Source organism: Ornithorhynchus anatinus, chromosome 8 (genome assembly GCF_004115215.2).
Source record: "Ornithorhynchus anatinus isolate Pmale09 chromosome 8, mOrnAna1.pri.v4, whole genome shotgun sequence".
In the NCBI taxonomy this organism is placed as follows: domain Eukaryota; kingdom Metazoa; phylum Chordata; class Mammalia; order Monotremata; family Ornithorhynchidae; genus Ornithorhynchus; species Ornithorhynchus anatinus.
Window position 1 is genome coordinate 46,681,245 of NC_041735.1, and position 26,689 is coordinate 46,707,933.

Consider the following 26,689-nt stretch of genomic DNA (forward strand, 5'->3'; position numbering starts at 1 on the left):
TGGCCCTCCCCATTCTCCTCCTTCTCTTTCCCTCCTTACTTTCACCTTTCTCTCTCTCTGTCTCATCCTTTTTCTCTGTGCATCCCTTTTCTTCCCTTTTCTCTCCTCTAATCTAAAACCACTGGCCCCACCTCAATTTAAGATCTGCTTGGCACTTTGAAAAGCAAGGTTAATCACCTTAGTTTTTCAACAAGTCTGAGATATGTATGGCAAAAGAATTTTGGTATTCTAAAAGAAAGGGCGGGAAGGATGCACACACAGCCATCTCCTACAAGGTTTTGGGAGTTTTTTGTGTTTGTTTTTTTGTGGGTTTTTTTTGTTTTGTTTTTTTAGTTATCTAAATTCATAACCCGCCTCTCTGCCCCTCTCCTGTGCTGCCCTCTCCTGGTCCTCCCCACTATGACCTGCAAACCAGGGATATGCTGTTCTGGAATTAATCCAGAAACAGTGATTAAAGTAGGATTTATGCTTTGCTTTTAAATATAACCGTTCCCGGGAGTTCAGATTCCGCCCCCACTCCTGACAACCAGCTACCTCTAATTACCTCTGGTTAAGATTCCCTCTTGCAGTTTGCGAGAAGATTCAAGGCAAATGGATTTCAGAATTTTTTCCTCAGGTAAAAATAGGTGGGCATTTCCCTTTCCTGTATCCCTCCGTGAAAAACTGTGAAGAGAACATTGCACTTTATATTGTTAAAGTATTAACTTCAGAGTGTTTATTTCTTAATGAGCAGTATCATCAGTCAGGCCACAACATCTTGCTTTTCCTGAATTCAAAGTGTAAGGAAAATCAGTCACATATGACGCATCCAAGTTTTCATTATTAAATCACATGCTCTGAAATCAACCTTCTAGATAGATTCACAAATGTACACATTAACACGGTCAGAGCGGCATTCATTTCAATGATTAGACATTCAAGAAAAAGTGCTTAGATGTCTGTTTTCACATGCACGGGCCAACATCTGTACATCACTAGTATTTGTGTAAGTGACACTTTTATTACATTCATTTCATTTGTAATATGATAGTCTATCATAAAGATGGCATTATATGTCACCATATGTGATTTGTAGTGTTTGGTGTCAGTGGTGGTACTTTGTACGTACATAGACTTTCATTTCAAGAAGTAAATCGTCATTGGGCAGCTAGAGTCTGGCCTTGGAATAAACTAGCTTCCAGGGGTAGGGTTTTAGGTTTTTTTGTTTTCTTTTTTATTGGTATTTGTTAAGCGCTTAGTCTGTGCCAGAAACTTTACTAGGCGATGAGATAGACATAAGCTAATCAAGTGGGACACAGTCCATGGCCCATGTGGGGCTCACAGTCTTAATCCCCATTTTGCAGATGAGGTAACTGAGGCACAGGGAAGTTAAGTGACTTGCCTAAGGTCACACAACAGACAAGTGGTGGAGTCAGGATTAGAACCCAGGTCCTTCTGACTCAAAAACCCGTGCTCTTTCCTCTAGGTCACGCTACTTCTCTGTTGGACACCTTAGAGGAGCAGGTGCTTTTTCAGGCCTTCTGGTTTGTTGAAGACGGATGATGTCAGATAGAAATGAGACCTGGGTGCCTAGTGGAATGGACAGTCATGGAGGAGGTGACCGGGAGACTGTCATGCCCCTACCCTCAACTCCCGGAGCCTCGGGGCATATGCCGAGCAGGCTGGCAGCAGGCTGAGGGTCACAGTACCCACCTGCTGGTATCCAGGCTAACAAGTTATGTTGGGGCTGATGGAGAGAGAGGTTGGAGGAAGCCGTCACAGCTCAGATTCCAATTCCCGTCCTGCGGCAGCTGGACTTGTAATGTTGTGTTCTGTCACTGCTGAACAGGAACCAAAACCAACTCCTTAATCCATTAGTATTCATTGGGTACTTAGTGTATGCAGGCCCCTCTACTAGACACTTGGGAGAGTACAATACAGTTGATAGACATGATCCTTGTTCTCAAGGAGCTTAAAGTCTAGTGGGGAGACAGACATATTAATATAAATCAGAGATAAGGGTAGCAACCCAGAAAGAAGATATATACATAAGTGCTGTGGAATTGTTGGTGGGATGAGTACTTAAGTGCTTAAGAGGTGGGACAAGTGCATAGGTGAGATAGTTGGGCTGGGAAATATGATGGAAGCAGCATGGAGTAGTGGGTAGACCACGAGCCTGGGAGTCAGAAGGTTATGAGTTCTCCTCCACTTGTCTGCTGTGTGACCTTGGGCAAGTCACTTCACTTCTTTGGGCCTCAATTCCTTCATCTATAAAATGGGGATTGAGACTGTGAGTCCCATGCGGGACAGGGACTATTCAACTCAATTTGCTTGTATCCACCCCTGTACTTAGTACAGTGCCTGGCACTAGTAAGTGCTTAACAAATGCCCTAATCATTACTATTATGATTATTATTGTTGTAGGGAGATGAGAGGTTAGTCTGGAAAGGTTTACTGGAGGAGACTGTATTGTAGTAAGGCTTTGAAGATGGGGAGAGTGATGGTGGGAGGAGGAGGGAGTTCCAGGCAGGAAGGACAGCATGAGCAATTAGAGCGAAGCCCAGCGGCCCAGCGAGTAGATCGACATTAGGCGAGCTGCGTATGTGGACTGGGATGTAGTGGTAAAGGATGGAGGATGAGGAGTGGGAAGGAAACTTATCGGGCGAGTGTCTTAAAGCCAGTGGTCATGAGCTTCTGTTTGAGGTAGAGAGGGCTGGGTGACCATTGGAGGCTTTTGAGGAGTGGGGAGACATGCCCAGAATAAAGCTTTTAGAAAAACAAACCCAAAGAATTACAAGTACTTTCCCAGGCTCCAAACGCTACCTGGCTAATGTGTGAGATGTTACCAGCGTTCGGGGGACACATGTCTACGCTGTGAAATTATTTGTTAGGTGTGGATTTCCCCGGGCGGGCAAGATCGGGGATTGTGGCAGGGCAGGGGAGACGATATCGGCTCATGCAGGGTCCTGCCAGCGAGGCCCACCTTGGCCCACTGAGGCTTCCTGCCAGCCGAGCAGCAGCCTGCACCACTGTAGCAAAGGAGCAGTAAATGGATTCCCAGATTCCCGTGTGAATCATCTCCTTGTATCTGGGAGTTCTTGGCAGCAGTTCAGAAGACTGGCCTAAATAATGTGTTTGTGTTCCACAAGCAGTTCAAAGCTATTGAGCTAAGTAGCTGCTGAGGCCTTATGTTTAGCAAATTTGTCAATCAGCTCATGGAACTATAAGTAAATGGGGCTTTATTACAAAGGGTTTATTGCACTTTGCAATTGTGTGGGAGTTTACATAATATTCTAAGGAGTCCTTTTATCTTTGAGTACAATAATGATTAGAATTTGCTTTGTGAGTGAAGCCATGGTTTGGAAGGGATCCTGGTGTTGAAGACGGCCATGGGGCTTCCAGCGGGTGAGGAGAAATGCTTTTAAACTCTGCCCCAAACTCCAGCAGCAGCTCCAGCAGGCCGCTTGTGCTTTGGGCTCTGAGCGCACTCACAAGTGGCAAGTCCTCATCTAGTCTCGTAGTCTAGTTAGTTCTTCAGTGTGTCCAGCTTCAGCTTGGAGGGATCCCAGTGGCCGGTTGACCGTGCTCTCCAGATTCCCCTTGCCTGGTCCTGAGAGGCACCGCGTGGGTGGAAGCAACCACACGAGGAGCAAAATGCTGGCTCGTGTCCATCCAGCCAAGGACCCCAGTCAAAGCCCCTTCCCCATCTGCAGGCAAGAGGCAGCAGTGTGGCTTAATGGAAACAGCCCGGGCTTGGGAGTCAGAGGATGTGGGTTTTATTCCTGACTCCGCCACTTGTCAGCTGGGTGACTTTGGGCTAGCCACTTAACTTCTCTGTGCCTCAGTTACCTCATATGTAAAATGGGGATTGAGACTGTGAGCCCCAAGTGGTCAACCTGATTACCTTGTATCTACTCCAGTGCTTAGAACAGTGTTTGGCACATAGTAAGTGCTTAAATACAATAAGTTTTTTAAATGCATACTATGTCAATTTATCTACTGAGCGCTTATTGTGTGCAGAGCACTGTACTAAGCGCGGGGAGAGTACAATATAGGGAGTACAGGCACATTCTCTGCCCACAACAATCTTACGTCCTAGAGAAGAAGACAGACATTAATATAATTACATAAATTACAGATATGTACATAAGTTCTGTGGGGCTGGGGTGGGGGATGAATGAAGGGAGACACAGAAGGGAGAGGGAGAAGAGTAAAGGAGGGCTTAGTCAGGGAAGGCCTCTTGGAGGATATGTGCCTTCAGTAAGCCTTTGAAGGGGGAGGGAGTGATTGTCTATTGGATATGAGGCGCTACCAGGCCAGCGGTAGGACATCGGCGAGAGGTTGGCAGTGAGATAGTTGAGATGGAAGTGCAGTGAGAATGTTGGCTTTAGAGGAACAAAATGTAGGGCTTGGGTTGTAGGAAAGTAGCGAGGCGAGGTAGGAGGGGGCAAGGTCATTAAGTGCTTTAAAGCTAATGGTAATGAGTTTCTGGTTGATGTGAGGTGGATGGGCAGCCACTGGAGGCTCTTGAAGAGAAGGGAAACATGGTCTGAACGTTTTTGTAGAAAAGTAATCTGGGCAGCAGAGTGAAATATGGACTTGAGTGGGTGGAGACAGGAGGCAAGAGGTCAGCAAGTAGGCTGAAACAGTAATCAAGGTGGGATAGGAGAAATGATTGGATTAACTTGGTAGCAATTCGGTAGAATAAGTATGTGCCAGGTACTAAACTAAGTGCTGAGGGTAGATACAAGCTAATCAGAATGGACAAAGTCTCTTGTCTTCACACAAGATCTCAGAGCAGGCCAACTCCTTAGTGCTTTGGAATGCCTCTCTCCATCAGGGTTTTCTTTGGTCATTTTTCAGTTCAGTAACTGTCTTTAAAATTGATGTGACACTTCTTAATCCTCAAATTTTAGATCATGATTTCATCTGTTTCGGCATCTAGCAATGATGCACTGGATTGTTTAAGTATGAGCTCTTTGAGGGCAAAGATCAGTTCTTCTGATTCTGTTGTACTCTCTCAAGCCTTTATTTAATACAGTGCATTAAGTAGCACACAGTAGATGTTCAGTAAATACTATTGATTAATTGATCTGTAGCTCAGCCTTCATCCATTTTAATGGCTCCCTTCCTCTTCTCCACATCCCCTCTTCCCCCTGGCTCCTGCCCCCATCCCAGCTTGTTCTCAGGCACACAACAAACACAACTGCATGGCCACACTCCACAGCAAGCCCAGTTTGTTATCCTTAGCAATTTCATTGACAAATACCTTTTCCAGGCCAAGTGTTTGTTCCATTTTAGTGAACCTTTCCTAGTATGAAATCAAGGTGCAAATGTATCCTGTTGTCATTGTCTTGTCAACGACATGTGACCCGCCTCGTTTCTTGTTTCAGCTGTCAGAAATGACAGGAACAAAAAGAAGAAGGAGCCTTCAAAGCAGGAGTGTACAGAAAGCTATGAAATGACAGCGGAATTGGACGATCTCACTGAAAAGATCCGCAAAGCTCACCAGGAAACCTTCCCATCTCTCTGCCAGCTGGGCAAGTACACTACGGTAAGAGAAACTTCCCAGAATCCTTGAGACAGATTTGGGGATGCAGGTCGTATGGTATCAGAGAAGCAGCGTGGCTCAGTGGAAAGAGCACGGGCTTGGGAGTCAGAGGTCATGGGTTTGAATCCCGGTTCTGCCACTTGGCAGCTGCGTGACTGTGGGCAAGTCACCTAACTTCTCTGTGCCTCAGTTACCTCAGTAAAATGGGGATTAAGACTGTGAGCCTCATGTGGGACAACCTGATTACCCTGTATACCCAGCGCTTAGAACAGTGCTCTGCATATAGTAAGTGCTTAACAAATACCAACATTATTATTATTATGTCAAAGAAACCCACCTGTGAGCCTCAGGGCTGCCATCCTCTGTTCCTAGGAGGACCCAGCGGCTTGCCATGATTTAACTACCAACCTCGCCTCAGGTCACTCCCAACTCTGGACCAGTCATTCATTCATTCAGTAGTATTTATTGAGCAATTACCGTGTGCAGAGCATTGTGCTAAGCACTTGGGAGAGTACAGTATAACAATAAACAGACACATTCCCTGCCAACAACAAGCTTATACCCTCTAGCCGTCTCTTTTTGTGTCCTGAATCTTCCCGTTCAGAGTTTTGGGGGTCAGGAGGCACTGCTCCTGGGCAGCGCCGTATCTGCATCTGGCCCTCCTACCCATGTGCCATTGCGCAAGTGGGTTTCCGTGAATTCAAGTTGCAGAACCCCCGGGGTGATCGCTGTACAAGGGTGGCAGGGCTAGCAGAAATGTGGCAGAACCTTCCTCCACCGCCATCATGTCCTTTCCCGAGACCTGGCCTGAGTAGAGACGGCAAATTTCCAGAATCTGGCTCAGGTATGAGGGCTGCAACTGGAGCAGATGGGTTTGGTTCATGCTGGAAAAATCCAGCATGCACAGAGGCCCCAGGAATCAGCCTGAGAAGGGAAGTGAAAGGTGGGGAGAGGCAGACTCAAAGAAGGAAAGTCCACAGTCTCTAAAGGATGCACAAGGAAAGGCTAACCGCAGTTACTTAATACCCCAAATTATTTATGTGTGGGACAGTTTAGTCAACATGTGACTCTTGGCTACTAAAATTTTGAATTTTTTTTTTACAGTATGTACTCTCCAGGTACTTTTAAATAACTCTTATTGCTTTTGAGCATCATCTCTTATTGCTTTTGAGCACCCTAGAAAAATATTGACTTTTGAGTACAGTTTGAATTAAATTAACGTTAATTTGTAATTAGAGCGTGCACCATGAAAACTCAGTTTAAAATAGAATGAAAGAATACTGTTTCCATTTTAATGTTTTAAATAATAAATATGAGTGAGTGTGGCTTTGAAGCAATTTACAGCACATTCACCAAGCCATAAATCCAGAAGTCATTTTCGAGATGCATCGGTAAATTGGCACGTGCACTAGGTGGGAATAATTGAGCATTTGCTTCCAACAGATGGATGAGGAAAGCAGATTTCTGAACTGGTTGTCCTGCAGCAGTGTGATCTCCGCAACCCCAAATTTGGGTGTCCAGGGCTGCCTCCCCGAAGAATCCAAAGCTTTAGCTTCCTGAGTACCTCTTACAAGGCACACTGCCATTCCTTGCCAAGTAGAACTAGCAAAGATGAAGATGCAAAAATTCCAGAGAGTCGTTCATCAGTGGCCGCCAGTCACACTTCAGTTTTCTAATGCCCTTCCAATCTTTTAATCCTTTGAAAACAGCTCGGTTGACATCCCTGTTCTTTTTCTCTGCCCACGTCAGATACGTACACTACTATCATCTCCCCATCTCCCACTGCTCCGCTGCATCTATCCCCCTCGTTGACTATCATGACCACCTGCCTTGTCCCCTTTTGCTTTTTTAAACTGGATTTGTTGTGAAGTTGAGTGGTTGGAGTAGCTTCAGGTTGGAACGCCACGGTAGTTGCTTTGGGCAATCTCTACTACCGATACCGTGTATGTGGTTGTTCAGAATGCAAGATAATAGAGAACAGAACTTGAGGGGGCAATCAGTCACGGTATTTATTGAGTGCTTACTGTGTGCAGACCACAGTACCCAGCACTTGGGAGAGTCCAGTAGTGTCGACATGATCCCCGCCCTCCAGGATCTTACTCTGTATCCAGTAAGTGCTTAATAAAGATGTTGGACTGTCCCAAGCTCCCAGTATCGTGTTGTGCATGGAGTGGGCCCTCAATTAATACTATTAGATGTAAGATCCTTCGATGCAAGGATAGTGTCTACTAACTTTTAGATTTTCCCTGTTGCTTGGTATAGTGCTCCACCACATATAGGCGCTTAGTACTGTTGATTGATTACTGACTGAGGGCCTGCTGGAGCCCGAGTGCCAGCGCTGCACTCAACTGAGGATGAATCAGGTTGGGGTGCTGGCCTTCGAGGGACTCCCAGGGGCGCAGATTGCAGTAGTAGAAACGCGAGGACACAGGACCTCCAGAACAGCAGTGTCTGCAACTAATAATAATTGTGGTGTGTGTTAAGCACTTACTGTGTGCCAGGCACTGTTCTAAGCACTGAGGTGGATACAAGGTAATTGAGTTGGACACAGTCCCTGTCCCAGATAGGACTCACAGTCTTACTCCCCAGATGAGGAAACTGAGGCAGAGAGAAGTGAAGTGACTTGCCCAAGTTCACACAGCAGACAAGATGGTGGTGGTGGCAGGATTAGAACCCAGGTCCCGCTGACTCCCAGGCCCCTGCTCTATCCACTATACCACTTTGCTTCTCTCAAATTCTAGATCAGGGCAGGCTGGTATAGGCTGCAAGTCAGTAGTGGCAGACTACTGTTACTATCACTAGTATTGCTACTGCAACTATTGACTGAATGTCCAGTGACTGTGTTGCACTGTGCTAGGCGCTTGGGAAGGCACGACCGAAACACAAGCCACATTCCCCATCCTCAAACGGCTTCCACTCTAACAAAGACAGACGAGAACAAGTCACCTAATTATTTTGTGCCTCAGTTTCCTCATCTATAGCATGGGGATTCAGTCCTGTTCTCCCTCCCACTTAAATTGTGAGTCCCTTGTGGGACAGAGATTGTGTGCAATCTGATTAACTTGTATCTACCCCAGTACTTACAATAGGGCTTGAAAGATAATAAGTGCTTAAGAGATACTGTAATTACTATACTGTTAAGAAGAGAGATTAGGTATTATTTTTCATTGATTTTTGAGGGTGACTGGAAAGTATTATGGACCTTAAAAATGAAATTAGATTATGGTATTTAAGTGCTTACTATGTTCCAGGTGTTATATTAAGCACTGGTGTGGATACAGGCAAATGGGGTTGGTCACGTAGGGCTCACAGTCTCAATCCCCATTTTAAAGATGAGGGAACTGAGGTACAGAGAAGTGAAGTGACTTGCCTAAGACCACTCCCGCAGGCAGACTGGTTGTTCTGCAAGGGAGTGAGAAGGGGACGAGAGTTCAGTAACTCCCTAAACTGGGGCTGGGGACAGCCTTTTATTATTACTAATAATAATTATAATAATGGTATTTGTTAAGTGCTTACTATGTGCCAAGCACTGCTTTAAGCTCTGAGGTAGACACAAGCTAATCAAGTTGGTTAAGGTCCCTGTCCCATTTGGGGCTCACAGTCTTAATCCCCATTTTTCAGATGAGGTAAGTGAGGCTTAGAGAGGTGAAGTGATTTACCCAAGGTCACAGAGCAGACAACTGGCAGAGTCAGAATTAGAACCCATGACCATCGTTTTTGATGGGAGACTCTATCCATCTATTCTTGGCATGTCATCCATATGATCCTCATGGCTCTCTTGACCTGAACTATGGGAACTGGAAGTTACTTTACATGACTGTCTGACTCTCAAGCCTGTGGTCTGCCCACTAAACCATGCTTTGCTGCTTTTAAGAGGTTCTGGTTGTCAGTTCAACTGGTGAGATTCAAAGCCTCAGCTTATGTCAGTCCAGTTTAGCTTTACAAATCAGACTCAGAACATCAGTTAGGAAACATGGAGGTAGAGGTACGATCCCGCACAATCACCAGCCCCGTGAGAAGCGTCCTAACTATTCACCCAGGATTCACAAGCTTTTCAGCTGTAGGCCTGGGTCCCATTGCCAGAGCCCACCAGCAAAGGAAGCAGCATGGCCTAACGGAAAGAGCATGGGCCTGGGAGTCAGAAGGCCTGGGTTCTAATTCTGGCTCCGCCACCTGTCTGCTGTGTAATCTTGGGCAAGCCCCTTAACTTTTCAGTGCCTCAGTTGCCTCTTCTGTACAATGGGGATTAAATCCTCCTCCCTCAGACTTAAACTGGGAGCCCTATATGAGACAGGTACTGTGTCTAACGGGTTAATCTTGCATCTACCCCAGCACTTTGAAGAGTACTTGACCCATAGTAAGAGCTTAACAGATATCATAAATAAAAAAGGTCAAATGCACATGAGACTCGTGTGTGTGTGAGTTCTGGCCCTCTGGGTCAGACTGCTCCTTCTACCCAGGGCTTACCTTTGTCCAGTTGGCAGCTTTGCTCCACGCTGGTCTTTAGGCAAATTGCAGGGTGTCACATGGCATGAGCCGCCATCCATGGGACTCGTGAATTCAAGATCCCAAGACTCAAGAAGCCCTTAACCTACTTAGTAAATGATTTCAGACTCTATCGCTGAATGGCAAAATAGATTTCCAAGAGAAATACCATGTAGAAAAAAGAGCAGTTCTTTCGTTCGCATTTTGATTCTTTGAAATGAAATGTCATTTTTCTTTTCCAAAAGATTAGGAATTTAGGCAATCAGAGCATAGATTTTTGGCAAACTTTTATATGGTTTATCCAAGTTGAAACATGCAGGCCAAATGCTTGTATGTATTCCAGTCATCGGGTAATTTCAGCTGATTGAGTCAGTGAAAGCTGAGCTCAAATGGAAATTTAGCGAGCGATTGTCTGGCCCACCCTTTTGCTTCCACAACTTAATACAATATAAATATGTGTATACAAATGCTGGCCCCTGAAACCCGAAGAGTTAGGTTTTCCAGGTGAGATTCATTTGCGCTGCTGGTAGCGTTGGTATCTTTGAGTAGGGCATGAAGATTATAGTGAGCTCGTCATACTGGTGACTGGATTTCATATTTTGGCCGTTGGAGCAGAAAACTCACTCGGGCCCGAGCTCAGCTCCTGTGATTTAAGCGCTAGTGGCATATGAGAAGCAGCGTGGCTCAGTGGAAAGAGCACGGGCTTTAGAGTCAGAGGTCATGAGTTCGAATCCCGGCTCGGCCACTTGTCAGCTGTGTGACTGTGGGCAAGTCACTTAACTTCTCTGGGCCTCAGTTACCTCATCTGTAAAATGGGGATTAAGACTGTGAGCCCCACCTGGGACAACCTGATTCCCCTGTGTCTACCCCAGTGCTTAGAACAGTGCTCGGCACATAGTAAGCGCTTAACAAATACCAGCATTATTATTATGTGGCAGTTGTGCTTCTCCCATAGATAGTAAGCTCCTCATGGGTAAGGGACATGTCTATTAAGTCTGTTGTATTAAATTCTCCCAAGCACTTAGTACAATGTTCTAACTCAATAAATACTATTGATTGATTAATGATAGTATTTGTTAAGTGCTTACTCTGTGGCAAGCACTGTACTTAGCCCGAGGGTAGATACAAGAACATCAGGTCAGGCACAGTCTCTGTCCCACATGGGGCTCACAGTCCATTGGGAAGGAGAATGGGTATTGAATCCTCATTTTACAGATGAGGTTACTGAGACCCAGAGAAGTTAAGTGACTCACCCAAAGTCACACAGCAGGCAAGTGATAGAGCCAAAATTAGACCTTAAGTTCTCTGACTTCCAGGCCACTTCAACAGCAGGCTTCTGCCTCATGAGAGTTTCAGCATCAGGTCCACTATTTCCTTCCAAAGGGGCCTCTGCTGCCTTTTAAGCAGTGTGTCGCCTGTTCTTTTTCTCCCCGACCTGCTCCCCCAAGGACTAGTTCTATTCACAGAATACCAGCCGGGAGATCCCCCTGGGAGGTGGCAACCCCACCCTCAGCACTAGAATCAATTCCATTGTGATTTTCTGCAGGGATTCTTGGTCCTGGAGTCTCAGACCCTTGAAGTCTGAGGACTGAGACCCATCTGTCATTTTTGATAGGAGACTGTATCCCATGTCATCCATATGACCCTCATGGCTCTCTTGAGTGGAACTATAGGAACTGGAAGCTACTTTACATGTCACCCCGGTGAGCAGGAAGAAACAGTGAAGAAAGAGGAAGTACACTGGCAATCTTGACATCACCAACCAGTGGTATTCATTGAGTGTTTTACTGAGTTGGAGCCCTCTACTAAGTGCTTCAGAGGGCACAGTGGAGTTAGAAGGCATATGATACCTGCCCTTAAGGAGTTTACAATGTAGTTTACAATCTACACTCAAATTGCAGGTGAGGGAGGCACTAGAATATAAAGATGTATACCTGAGTCTCTTCTGTGGGTGGCGGGTGTGGATTCCCAAGTGCTTAGATGACGAAGTGTTTGAAGGGGCAGGGAACGTATCCAGACTCGACTCAATAAGGTCATCGTGAGCAGGAAAAGTGCCTACCAAATCTGTTGTACACTCCCCAGCCTTTAGTACAATGTTCTGAGCACAGTAAGTGCTCAATAAATATGATAAATTGAAGGGGCAGTAGGGGTAGTTTAATAATAGTATTTATTAAGCACTTAATGCATGCAGAACACTGTACTAGACTAAGCTCATTGTGGGCAGGCAGTATGTCTACTCTATTATGTTGAGCGCTTAGTACAATGCCCTGCATGCAGTAAGCACTCAATAAATATGATGGATTGATTGGGAGAGAAGACACAGGTGGGAATTAGACATGGGCCGTGTCCCTCGGGGTGCTCAGTGGGCAGGGATAGAGGATACAGGTAAGAAGGCCGCCTGATGGAGACATGATTACAGAAGGGCTTTGAAGTTGGGATCAGCACTGATCTGCAGGCTACGAAGGAGGAGTATGTTCCAGGCCGAAGGGAGGACGTGAACAAGGAGACAGCAGCGAAGGGGACTTTGAGACCAAGGACTCCCTTCAGCCAGCCTCTGTCAATCAATCACTCAGTCGGTTGTATTTATTGAGCATTGCTTGTTTGCATAGCACTGTACTAAATGCTTAGGGAAGTACGATCCCACAGATTGGTAGATGCATTTCCTGCCCACAAGGAGCTTGTCGTCTGCAAGGGAAAGACAAAGGATCTGCTTTCACTTTGGAGCGGGCACAGATTGGTTAAATGAGCTGCCTTGGCCCTCTGTCGTTTTCCACCCTCTTTCTGGCCCGGAAGCAAACCTGGCTCTCCAGAACCGGAGGAAAGCATTCCTTCTCTGCTAAGGGGAAGAATAGCACATGTCCCGATTAAGCCACAGTGGGGCCTCGGAGCCTGTGTAAACTGGATTTTAAAGACACCAGTGATTCCGCTGCTGTTTATGGGCCTCTGTGACTACCTCATTCCAAAAGTAATGTTACTCAGAGATGCGGCAGATTGCAGGGGAGAACACAAATGATTGAAGAAAGGGATCAATTTGTGTGGCAAAAATGGCCCTTTAATTGGATTTCATAGTGTAGTTGGGTTTTGCTGCTGCTAAAGATGTCACCAGGGTGCAGTAGAGCATTGTTCTGCCATATGTGCGGCGGTCGGGCATTCAGGGAAGTGCGGTCCTTAAGCGTGTGCATGAGGACACTCAGAGAGGGTGTGCAGTAGCACAGCCCCAAACAGTGCTCCGAGAGCACAGTCAGCAGAATTCACCGCCTTCCATTGGCCCCTCTGTGGAGAGAACAAGCAGGCAGTGTGGGGGGAGGGAGTGGGGAAGACTCGGACGGTGCCTCGTCCTCGTTTCTCTTGCGGGTGTGCTTGCTTTTTCCAACTGCTGCCCGCCTCCTCTTTCATCTCTGCGCTCATGTAGAACCCACTCATTGTTTTCCATATTCAGAAATGCTGCTGAAAAACGTAGCTGTTTTCAGCTCAACTTCTAACTGCCTTCATTACCAAGCCAAATGGGAAAAAGCTTTCCATTTGCCGCCTTTGGAAGATAATATAGAAGTCATTTTAGGTCCCATGTCTATGAATCCAGCGACCGGTATAATAAAACACCAGGTTATTTTGTGTTTTATTAACTGCCTCTTCCCTTCAGTTTGCATAATAGTGAGTTAGATTTACATTTTGTTAAGACTGCTGTGCATTATTTTTAATAGAAGGCGCGTCAAACTTCTCTTTCCCAGCACTGTAGCATGATAAAGTAACCTCATATGATGCTGATGAAGATTTCGTTCACACTTGCTGGTTTCATGCAATGTCGTTTTTTCCAGATGGATACCCTATTGTAAAATGATTTCCTGCTTTAGGCTCTGCTTTGTGTAGCTCTATTCCATGCCATCTTTCTATGAACTGGATAAACTGCCTATTAAATTTAATTACAGCCTGAATGACTGCACATCTTGATCTTATTTTTACCCCAGTGTACTGTATTTCACCAAGGTCCTTGAGGAGGAAATAAAATAAATCTGAAGGATGCATACTCACTAAGGGAAAGAAATGTTTCGGGAGTGGAAACAATGGCTGTTAACTTTCGGCCGCTTGAAAGGCATTTTCTTGACTCCCGGATATGCAGGCTTCTCTCCGGCTTTCGCTGCTGTCATTAAGCGCAAGCTGGTTTTTTTGGCCCCTGGGACAGGTCAGAACTGGGAAATTAAAGCTGGGCAAGGCTTAGGGACATGAGGTCGAAGCCTTGGTTCTGGTGACCAAACATGGCCGGAGCTCAGGTGGGCCAAGGGTGCTTGTTTTGGGGGACCATTTTTCCTCTGCCCCCGGCCTTTTTCTGTCCTTCTTGGGCTAGTGGGGTGGATGAGAAGTGGCTGACATCTGATTGCCTCCGAGCAGTCTCAGGCTGCAGCGTCGGAAACAGAAAAATCAAGTTTTTTTTCTTATTTTATGGTATTTTTTGGGTGCTTACTATGTTCCAGGCACTGTACTAAGTGCTGGGGTAGATACAAACTAATCAGGTTGGACACACGTCCATGTCCCACGTGGGACTCACTGTCTTAATCCCCATTTTTCAGACGAGGTAACTGAGGCCCAGAAAAGTGAACTAACTTGCCCAAGGTCACACAGCAGACAAGTGGCAGAGCAGAGTTTAGAACCCGGATCCTCCAAATCCCAGGCCTGTGGTCTTTCCATTAGGCCACACTGCTTCTCTTGGCCCTTGGTGCAGTCGGAAGCCACATCTCCCCATGTGCTGGGCCCAAACCCAGGGCAGTGACCATTTCAGCCTCTCCTTTTAGTATGAACAACCTTTAAAGCAGAGCTGCGGGGGCCTTCTACAAGAGTTTAAATTACCTGGTGAGTTGTTGGTTTCTAAAATCAGTCTCTTCCCTCAGGGTCTTGAGATACCGTAGGAGTCGGCTTGCTAAGTTTCACATTCACTCTCCTCCCACCGCCACCACACGCACACACACACACACACACCCTCCACACACCGCCCCCTCCAAATACTTTGGGGGTGGGAGCCTCACTCTCCAGGGGTCCTGGCCTCTGGACCCCAACCTGGAAAACCTCTCCTGCGTTCTGTCCTAAATCCCTCAGGGTCACCTCTGTTAAAATGGCCAGGGGGCTGCTTCTCCTCAGTTCACTAACCTCCTCTTCTTTTCCCAAACTTTTCTCATGATTGACTGGGTTCTGAGAGCCGGGAGCTGGGGAAGCTGCCAGCTTCAGACCCGGTGCTTGAGGAGATGAGCTTTCTGTCTTAGGTGGGCCGTGGAGGCATGTATTTCTCAGGAGGGAATTTTGAACATATTCCCGCAACTTCTGAATTTCTTTCCCCCCACCACCTCAATGTGTGGGTCTGCCGTAAGTGACCACCATGAAGACATTAGGAGGAAAAATCAGGGTTGGAAAATGTGGGAGTTGGGTATTGCTGTCGGCCAGCCTAGATGTGATTTGGGCCCTAACAGTGGAATAATGTGCAGCGTTTGAAACCCGGAGAGTGAAAATGGCCCAACTGCTTTTGGATTCCTCCAGTGACAGAGAGAGGAGGGGGAGCGTCCACCGTAGGTCTTTCACCAACACGTCTGGGTGGCATGACATCTTGGGATTAGAGTCTGCTTAGCTATGACTCCTGGAAACAGTCTAGCGTTGGGTGAGATGATCCCCCTCAGAGCATGAAGGAATTGCAGTGGCTGGGAGAAGTGAGAAAATACTTACTAATAATAGCAGCTTTTCTAATAGGAAAAGCCAGGCATCCTTTGTTTTCCTGGGAGCGCAATGGTATCTGGCTCCTTCTCTCGGCAATTGTTGGAATGCCAGGGAGAACTGTCTGCCTCCCCCGGGCCCCTGCAATGGTCTAGGGGAAGAATAAGCAGCACGTGGAGGTGTGTAAGCTTATTTGGCTTCCGGGCCACATGCCCTCAACAACTATAAGCCACTGAGATCTATTCCGAGTCCAGGCTGGGAGCAACCTCCACAGCAACCTTTCCAGAAATGCCTGGAAGGGCAGCGCCTTATTAGAAAGCCCATGGAGCAGATAACCTTGCCCGTTCAGATGGGCCAGTCAGTCTCTTCCCTGAATGGAAGGAGGGGGATTGATGATGTGTTTTCTCCCCCTTTAGAATTCTAGTGCAGACCATCGGGTCCGGCTGGATCTGGGGCTCTGGGACAAATTCAGTGAACTGGCGACCAAGTGCATCATCAAAATTGTGGAATTTGCAAAGCGCCTGCCCGGCTTCACCGGCCTGACCATCGCAGACCAGATCACCCTCCTCAAAGCCGCCTGTCTGGACATCTTGGTACGTACCTTTCTGCGCTCTTCGGGAGTGTGCGGGGAACAGAGGAAGAGGCCCTGAGGGGCAGGTGCGGCCACCCAAGGCCAGGTCCTGGAAGGGTGCGGGATAGAGCGTTTCTGTTGGCTGCCTGTCCTTGGGTAAATCCAGGAACTGAGGCAGGAATGCAGTGTGGACACACAGGAGATGGACTGACCCCCCTCCAACCTGGGACTTGGGAGCCATCTCCCAAAGTCCCTTTCGATCCCCAGGAAGGTGAGCCAGAGCAGATGAAAGAGTAGAGTAGGTTGCGACTCTCTTACGTCACTCGGTTATTATCTGCTCCTCCCTTCCCTGAAAAGCCCGTGGTTCAGGGAGAAGTGGAAATAGTAATGATGATGACTGTAGTATTTGTTAAGTGTTTACTATGCACCAGGCACTGTATCAAGCGCTGCGCTAGATTCAAGGTAATTGGATTGGACACAGTCCCTGTCCTAGCTAGGGTTCCCAGTCTTAATAGCTAGGGTTCCCAATCTTAATCCCCATTTTACAGATGAGGTAACTGAGGCTCAGAGAAGTTGTTTCTTGCCCAAGGTCACACAGCAGTCAAGTGTCCCATACTATTTCCACCAGGCCACGCTGCTTCACTCATTACTGAAAAGGAGAGGAATGAAGTGGAAACTGCATGTTTTAGTGGCAGGGAGGCCACTGACCAAGCCAAGGCAAGGATTTAGACTGGGAGACGTCAGGGAAATTGTTTGAGAGAGGTGTCAGGTGGAGTATCCTAGAATGATGTCTCCATATTAGGCAGGGACTTAATTCACAAAGGTTCAGAGATATTTCCCTGGGCAGGCTTTCACGTCTCAGCAGGGTAAGTCGGCGTGGCTATTGTCCCTATTTCTCAGATAAAGAAGTCAAAGTCCAGGGATATTAAGGGCCTTCGTTGCTCACATGGCAACCGAGTGCCAGAGCCGGGGGAGATCCAGGTCCCCTTAAACCCAGGCAAGCTTCTACCCACTAGAATAGGCATCTAACCAGCATCAGGCAGGCCAGCAGCCAGAAGTTGTGGCTTCTGACCTTGAGTCTGGCCCCACCGCCTGCACTTTCTTCCTTGTAGCTTTGGGAGGCGAGTTGTCGTTGCTTCCTGCTCCCTAGAGGGACCTGTAGAAGAGACTCTTGGACACCCCTGTAGCCAGCACCTTAGGTAAATATAAAACCTTATGTTCACGATCAGACTGGAGCACAAGGAGAACCCAACCACTACGAGATCACCTCTCACTGCCTCCAAACCCCCAGCGGCCTGGCTCCCAAGCGATCCGGGCAGTCGGCCACTACAAGGAACGTCGTTTGGGCTGGAGAGGTACAGGTCAGCTCTGTCCCCAGGACTGGCCATCACCCGGCTCCTCTGCCCCAGGCAGAGGCCAAGGGCTGTAGCCTCATCAGTACCACTGGGTATGGGCCAAATTCCAGGAGGAGACAGCGTTCGGAACCAGACGACTCTGTGGCATTGGCCTCAGCCGGGACCTTATTTCTGAGCATCAGTGGCATTGGTCATTGATAATAATTATGGTACTTGTTAAGTACTTACTATGTGCCAAGCACTGTTCTAAGTGCTGGAGTAGATACAAGTCACTCAGGTTGGACAGTGTCCCCATTCCACATGGGGCTCACACCCTTACTGCCCATTTTTACAGATGAGGTAACTGAGGCTCAGAGAAGTGAAGTGACTTGCCCAAGGTCACACAACAGACATATGACGGAGCTGGGATTAGAACCCAAGACCTTCTGACTCCCGGGCCCATGCCTTAGAATCCCTAAAAATGCACAATTTCAAACCACATTCTTCAGAAGGGATTTTAACTGCCCAACCTTTCCTTCTTCCCTGGAGGAAGATGTTTTGCAGGATGCTCTTATCTGGGAAACTGAGGGAGGCAGAGATGATTCTCTAGCCCAGAAAAGGGGAAGCCAGGCTTGCCCTGCCGACCTCTAGATCAGCCTCTCATTGTCCCCGTCCAACCCCCGTCCGAGTGGTTTCCATTCCTCCCGAATTGCCTCATCGTGGTCCATATCACCGTTTATTTGATCTCTCAGCGAGACGGAGCCATCTAGGACTAATTGCAGGCCTGTTGTTGTTAGCACTGTTAGGATGAGAGAGTTAGGTTCTTCTTACACCAGAAGGCATACAGTAGTCTGTTAAGCTTGACATCGTCTATACCCTGTGCTGCGGCAGCACTGGGGAAAGAGAACTGATTTATAATCATGAGGTTGAAGGAGTGCCACTTGTCAGCTGTGTGACTGTGGGCAAGTCACTTAACTTTTCTGTGTCTCAGTTACCTCATCTGTAAAATGGGGATTAAGACTGTGAGCCTCACGTGGGACAACCTGATTATCCTGTATCTACCCCAGCGCTTAGAACAGTGCTCTGCACATAGTAAGCGCTTAACAAATGCCAACATTATTATTAATGTCTATTCCTCGCCTCTCCCCAATCCTCAAACCACTGAAACCACCTCTCCAAAGATATTGTGCTTCTCGATCACTTCCTAGGAATGCTTGTTGGCGGCCAGATGCCATCCCGACTGCCGGAGAGCCCAAAGCTCTCCTCTCTTCCAGAGGAAACAAACATGTGTTGGACTCGGAGGTTGGTTGTGGCCCACCTTAGGGGCAGTTCCTAACGTAGTCCCAGTGGTGCACAAAGCTGAGCCTTCCTGTAGGGCATCCCAACTGACCAAACCGTTATGGGTGGATATTCCGCTTGGGGCTTCACTAGGAGTTTTGAGGCCTCCAGGCCTTTGATCCAAGAGAGCGAGTGGAATAGAGCACAGATCTGGGAGTCAGAAGGACCTGGGTTCTAATCCTAGCTCTGCCACATGTTTGCCGTGTGATCTTGGGCAGGTCACTTAACTTCTCTGCGTCTCAGTTACCTCATCTGTGAAATGGGGAATAAGATTGTGAACCGCACATAGGAAGCACTTAACAATTACTATTATTATTATGCTTGACCTCAGCTCCGACACACACACAGGGCAGGTTTTAATCACTGTGAGGTCTAGGGCATGATTGTTATTTGTGAAAGCTGCGACGGATTTGGTTTCTCAAAAGGGAGGATTTGGGGCCACCGTGATTCAAGGCAAGGTACATCTCAGGAGATCCGTCCTCCGGAGGAGGGGTTGCCTCTCCAGACGTAAACCAACAAGGAGGTGAGGTCCAGTTCGGGCAGGCGTGCAGAATGGCCAAGGGCAGCAGTAGCAAACCAATCCTAGTTGTGTAATTCAGAGCATAATCAGCTGTGGCTGCTTTGAAGAGCCCCTAACACTTTCTCCAGACATTTATGCCGGGTTTATGTGACTGTTTTATGGGCTGTTTAAAAGGAAAAAGGAGTAATTACCATAACAACTGAAGCAACATGTGGTGCATATACTATCTGTGAAATACCCTGCATATCCATTTAACCTTGCTGTACCTGACAACAGTTGGGAAAATCATGCAATCCCATATCTTTATTTAATGTAGATTTTTTAGGAAGAACCAGAAAGAGGTGGGGTTTTGTTTTTTATTTGAAATTTCTGTTTTAAGTAATTTTTTGGTTTCTTTCTCTCTCTCTCTCTGTCTCTCTGACACACACACAAATATCTCATTTGATTCATTCATTCATTCAGTAGTATTTATTGAGCGCTTACCATGTGCAGAGCACTGTACTAAGCGCTTGGAATGAACAAGTCGGCAACCGATAGAGACAGTCCCTGCCGTTTGACGGGTTCACAGTCTAATCGGGGGAGACGGACAGACGAGAACAATGGCAATAAATAGAGTCAAGGGGAAGAACATCTCGTAAAAACAATGGCAACTAAATAGAATCGAGGCGATGTATATTTCATTAACAAAATAAATAGGGTAATGAAAATATATACAGTTGAGCAGATGAGTACAGTGCTGAGGGGATGGGAAGGGAAAGGGGGAGGAGCAGAGGGAGATGGGGGGAAAAGAGGGTTAAGCTGCGGAGAGGTGAAGGGGGGGCGGTAGAGGGAGTAGAGGGAGAAGGGGAGCTCAGTCTGGGAAGGCCTCTTGGAGGAGGTGAGTTTTAAGTAGGGTTTTGAAGAGGGGAAGAGAATTAGTTTGGCGGAGGTGAGGAGGGAGGGCGTTCCAGGACTGCGGGAGGACGTGGCCCGGGGGTCGACAGGATTGGCGAGACCGACGGACGGTGAGGAGGTGGGCGGCAGAGGAGTGGAGCGTGCGGGGTGGGCAGTGGAAAGAGAGAAGGGAGGAGAGGTAGGGAGGGGCAAGGGGATGGAGAGCCTTGAAGTCTAGAGTGAGGAGTTTTTGTTTGGAGCGGAGGTTGATAGGCAACCACTGGAGGTGTTTAAGAAGGGGAGTGACATGCCCAGATCGTTTCTGCAGGAAGATGAGCCGGGCAGCGGAGTGAAGAATAGACTGGAGCGGGGCGAGAGAGGAGGAAGGGAGGTCAGAGAGAAGGCTGACACAGTAGTCTAGCCGGGATATAACGACAGCCCTTAGCAGTAAAGTAGCCGTTTGGGTGGAGAGGAAAGGGCGGATCTTGGCGATATTGTAGAGGTGAAACCGGCACGTCTTGGTAACGGATAGGATGTGTGGGGTGAACGAGATTCAGTTCAGTGAGAAGTATGAGTGAAGAGGGAGAAAGGGCGCTCAGAAAGTCAACTTCCCGACTGACTTAATGAAAACTTGTGTTGATGTATGCATGCCTTGACCGACACCACATGTGTAACCACAGCCGTTTCTTCGTCACCACGTTCTGTCCATACAGACACCTAATGCCCAAAGATGGGTGGGCCCTAATCCTTCCATCACATCCTCTCCTAACTTGTGTTCTGGGAGGAGCGGCTGTGGTGGGGTGTTGTGGCTGGTGCTGGTGGGCCTGTGATAGCCAACCAGTGTCGGGGCCCCCCAGCATGACTTTTGAAACACCACCACCACCCGCCCCGGGTGCTATTTAGTTAGTCGTATTTATTGACCACTTACTGTGTGCAGAGCACTGTACTAAGCACTTGGGAAAATGCAGTATAACAATACCCCAGCGCTTAGAACAGTGCTCGGCACATAGTAAGCGCTTAACAAATACCAACATTATTATATAACAGAGTTGTCAGACATGTTCCTGCTCACAACGAGCTTACAGTCTTCTTGCTAATTGATTACCTGACACCTTGCTAATACAAGCAGCTCCCAGTTGTCCATACTATTGGGAGCCAGGGACAGCCCAAGTGATTGAACTATTCAGGTAGTCATAACTGCCTGCTCCAAATGTGCAAACTTGCTTGCTCTTGCCCTAGAAACACTGTTCCCTTCATCTCTTCCTCCTTATCGAACGCCTTCCTCCCCATCCTCCACCAAACGATGCGCCTTCTCTCCTTTAAAGCTGTCCATTTGGTCCACCTCCTCTCCAGAAGCTTTTCAGAACATCTCTGCCAGGCTCCAGCATCCAGATGCCCTTTCATTCTTCACCCCTTTCTCCTCCTTAGGAATTATCCTGTGGTACATTTCTCTATTCTTGGGGTTAGCGCTGGCTAGATATATATGGTTTCGGGATGGCTAGCGTTGAACTGTGTGTTCATTTGTATATGTGCTGTTTGGCCCCTGTAGATTGTGAGCTCCTTAGGGACCGGGACCCTTGTATTAAAATTCATTAGTCATTTTACACTGAGGTCAGCAGTGAGCACTAGAAGCAGTGAGCACTAAAAGCTCTCAATAAATACTGAGATATAAAAGACTCAAATGAACAATAAAAAGGAGTACACTTTGATTCATGGTCATTCGATAAATTACAGTCATTCGATAAATTACGGTCAATGACAGGATCCTCCAAATCCCTACTGTAACTGGGGGTTTCCTTTTTCCCCTATCCCGGATGGATGTGATGCCAATGGTTGTGGGACATTTGGGGGAGGGGGGGAACCACCTACATGTGTAAAGTGGAGCTATGTAAATCCTTTCTCTGAATTCATTGCCAAATCCTGCCAATTTAGATATGGCCCTTGATTCAGGGTACACAAAATCATGCCCCATTTTTTATATTGAGTTGTCATTTTTTGTGTTGAGGGGGAGGTCACCCTCAGGGGCTGCTTCCTTCGTTCCTGCGTTCACACAGCTGAGTGCAGCTGGCGGAAACAGTGTCAGGGCTGACTTTGGCCTCTTCTAGTTCATTCTCTCCTGCTCTAATTCAGCTTGCTCTGCTCCGCTCAGCCACTCCTCTCCTCCCATGCCAACTCTTCCAAACCCCTAATTCTCTCCTGAGGCCCCCAGTGTCCCTAGTCCCCAAACCGACCCTGATGATCTCACCAACTACTTTGTTGATAAAAAGAACCCATGCTCCCTCCCTGCCTCACCGTCTCATCAGTCTACTACCTCCTCCTTTCTTCCTCCTTCCAGGCTGTCTCTCAAGATAGGATATCTCCAGCCAGTTTTGAAAACTCTACCCCTCTACCTGTACCTACTACCTCTCATCTCTAAAATCACTTACTCCCAGTCTCTCCTCTTTTTCTGCTTTCTTCAAATTGCTCCCCTCCAGATGGTTTCTTAAACTCTCCCTTCAAGCATGCGCAGGTCTCCCCTAAATTAATAAATACCTCAGGGTCCCACAGCCCTGCAGGGTGGCCAGTGGATAGAGCACGGGCCTGGGAGACAGTAGGACCCAGGTTCTAATCCCACCTCCGCTACTTGTCACTTAAATTCTCTGGGCCTCAGTTTCCTCATCTGTAAAGTGAGGATTAAGACTGTGAGCCCATATGGGACAAGGACTGCATCGAACCTGAATAACTTGTATCTATCCCAGTGTTCAGAACAGTGCTTGACACGTAGTAAGCGCTAAACTAGTCCCACCTCCAACCCTTGCTCACGTTGTCCTCAGGCCGTGGAACTCCCTCCAACCCCTTGTGTCCTTCAGCTCTGAGCCTTCCCCACCTCCTTCAAACCTTCCCCAACTATCCACACCCCAGTTTTTAACAAGAGGAATCCTGTCCTAAAAGTGGCAGACTTGGAAGTGAGATCTTGGAAGGAAACCCTCCGGAGTCCGCATCATTAAATGAGGGAGTGGGGTCCGCATCATTAAATGAGGGAGTGGGGTTGCGTGAGCTACAGCGCAGACAGGCACACTGATTGAGTGAAGCTCTAACCGAGACTGTCGGGTCTGTGTAACAGAGGGACCTTTCCCTCTGGAAGTTTAAAATGTCTTCTGCTGAAAGGTTTTATATTAGAAGAGTGAGAATTATTCACAGATATTGAGCATTTTGAAGGGCCAACCTACAATCACAATCCACTCTCACCAGCAAGCCTACTTCCTGTCTCTCAAACAAACATGTATTGCCCCTCTCCAGGTGAACTCCATCTGTCACTCTAGGGAAACCCCTAACTCCCCCACCCTACGCCCCACGGCTAGTGTACTCCTTTTTATTGTTCATATGAGTCTTTTATATCTGTGCCACTGACACTAGTGTTGTATGGGTGTGATTGTGTTTGTCTTGGCTGGGTGTTAGATTGTAAACTCTTGGAGAGTAAGGATCATGTTTTTATGATGGATCCATGTTTCTGGGGCCAGGAAGACACTTCTAGAGGAGTCCAGTTTCCTTCAGACTTTGGCACCCAAGTCTTGAAAACAGAAACCCCTTTAGACAGGTGGGCTTACCTGGAATGTAAAGGCTGGGAGCTGAAAGTTTCCCAAAGAGAGCGAAGATGGTCATTTTATCTTTGGACAATATGGAGTTTGAATCAATAACTGCTTTGAAAAGACAACTAGTCCCAAGGCAACGCTTTCCTTGGGTGAGCCCACGTGGCTGCTTTTGCTGCTATTTTTATGGAACTCATGAGGCCTGTGTGTTGGTAGTGCCAGATAAAGTACCATTCTTTAAAACAAAGGACATTTCAGTCTGGAAAAAAAAATAACTTTATCACTGCCAGAAGCATTTGACTTAAGTGTGACAAAAATCAAAATACTTGGTTCCTTTCCAGAAGCCAAAGTCCTTAAAGATGTTCAGAGGATGTGTGCTAGACAGTGAATTGGTTTCTTTTTGCCCTTTTCCTTTTAATTTATAACAAGGCAGTCAGTATTCCTCCCTTCAGGACTCACATTCCTCATCTGTTTGCCTTCTGTCTCATAGCCTTGTTTGTACCTTGTTTCGTTACCCTCAGTACATTGTGGCACCGTTCTTCTTTTTCTAACTTGAGGCCTTTTTCTAAGTATTTTGTCGTAAAAATAAGTTGGAGACCCAACTACCAACGAGACATGGGTACAGATCTTCAGAAAATAGTTCTCCTTCAAAACAGAATACTTCTTGAACATCAGATATGATACAGCAAAACTTCACTGATCTGGACTGTAAGGGGGAGTGCAGGGCAAACTCCAGTCTGTACTAGTGTAAAAGCTGAATCAGAGTAGTCTTTTAATGCAGGTTGAGTATAGTTTTGTGTTTGTCGTGGTGTATTGACTTTAAGCCTTTCCTGTTTCGCCAAGCCTGTGTCTTTTTTTGACTGTCCCTATAATCTGACTTTAGAGCCGGTAGTGCTTGTTTAGTGTTTATAGAGCAGGAGTGCTCTTGGGTCTTCTTTCTCCTCAAGTCCCACATATCTATAAATTACAAATTATTTATATTAATATATGTTTTCCCCCCTCTCACTGTGGATAGGGAATGTGTTCTGTACTCTCCCAAATACTGAGTACAGTGCTTTTGGGAGAGTTGAGTAAAGCAGAGTTGGGAGATGTGTTCCCTTCCCACCACTCCATTTCACACAGTTGAGGAGGGCATTGGCTTTTATCATCCCCATGGGAAGCTAATTTTGGGGAAGAACTAGAAATTAGTAGTGAGATTCTCCAAACAAAGCTACTCTATGCTAAAGATCCATGAGGGGAAAATGAGTTTGAGAACAACTGATTTGCACAATGCTTTTAAAGCGACCCTATTCATATCGGGTCCTGTTTATGTAAAGATTCTGTTACATTCTTGAGACAAAGACTAGCTCTCCAGGAAGTAAATACAGTCCAGCCCAGATAAAGTTGTATTGTGAAAATGAAGAATGTGGGTGACTAGATGACCTTATCCAGCTCATGCAAGGTTGTTCCCCTTGTTGTGGGTTGTTTTCTCAGTGTTTGGGGGGAAAAAAGAGGGGGCCCAGAATTGCTGGGATCACTTTAGTTGCTAAATAGGTGTGTTTATAAGTGGAAAGATTGTCTCAACCAAGGCACATCATTAGTGAGCGGTGCGGTTAAGAGGAGACTGACCCTCCTAGCTTCAGCAGGTTTAGGGGCTGCATTCTTGTAGTCATTCAGTAGAAAACAAGCTGCCTCCCCCTCTTTCTCCCTCTTGTCGCTGTCTGCACAGAATGAAAACTAACTCCCATCTGGGACAAAATATTTAATTCTGTCCCTAATTCTTAATGGCCTAAAGAGTGACTTACAGCAAATTGACTTGGTCAAAGATTTTGCCTGAAACTTGCTTGGACTGGCACAGACCAGTTGTGGCCCTGTTCCTACTGGGCTGAGATTTGGCCAGGGGCCTGGGGCTCCGGACGGATGCTCTCTGCATCTTGGGCTGTGCCAAGGCCCTCTATGACAGTGGTGGCATTGGGCTGGAAGGGCCCTGTCAGTCAGACATCCTGGTGAAGGAAACCTCAAGGGGGGCTTTGAGGCAACACTAATGGCCACCCGGAGCTGCAGGAATGTAACCAGAAGCAGTGTGGCATAGTGGATAGAACACAGGTCTGGGAGTCAGAAGGTCATGGGTTCTAATCCTGGCTCCACCACTTCTCTGCTGTGTGATCCAGGGCAAGTCAGTTCCCTTCTCTGTGCCTCAGTTACTTCATCTGTAAAATGGGGATTGAAACAGCCCCACATGGGTCAGGGACTGTGTCCATCTCGATTTGCTGTGTGCCAAGCACTGTACTAAGCACTGTTTCCACCCCAGCAAGCACTTAACAAATGCCATCATTATTATTAACCCAGTTCTGCACTCCAGATGCTGATGGCCCCGAAGATTGAACTTGCCCCATTCCTATTTTGGCTGCGTGTAGAAAGAAAAGTTCACACTGGGTCAATAGTTTTATGTTTGGAATTAAGGTCCCCTCCAAAAGGTCTGTCCCTGAGCAGTGAATTGATAAAGCTGTCCTCTACATACCAATTTGTGGAAAAATTTCAGTGAAGTGCAGTGAGAATTCAGATTTTTCAAATTGAGGGTACATTTTGAAAATCATGTTCTTACTCAGCTCCTTAAGTTGGTAACTAATCTGCTAAAACAAGACTTGTGTGAGGCTGAGGCCCAACATAAATAGCAGACCTTGGCGATGTTTCATACAGATCAGAACATAGAGAGAGGATTCCAATCTTAAAACTCTTCTAGGCCAAAGCACAGAGAAGGGACTGGATCTCTGGCAGGTAACCCTAGTTTGTGGC

At 47.0% G+C, this 26,689-nt stretch overlaps 1 protein-coding gene across 1 annotated transcript in view; it reads left to right on the forward strand.

Annotated features, from left to right (window-relative positions):
• Positions 1–2,607: 2,607 nt before the first annotated feature.
• The window catches only part of LOC114813900 (retinoic acid receptor beta-like), a 29,131-nt gene continuing 5,049 nt past the window's right edge, over positions 2,608–26,689 (forward strand). Inside the window, exons 1-4 of the mRNA XM_039912814.1 lie at positions 2,608–2,682; positions 4,896–4,947; positions 5,373–5,533; positions 16,126–16,302. Of these exons, the coding sequence (XP_039768748.1) occupies positions 2,608–2,682; positions 4,896–4,947; positions 5,373–5,533; positions 16,126–16,302 (465 nt within the window). The remainder of the gene's footprint in view (positions 2,683–4,895; positions 4,948–5,372; positions 5,534–16,125; positions 16,303–26,689) is intronic.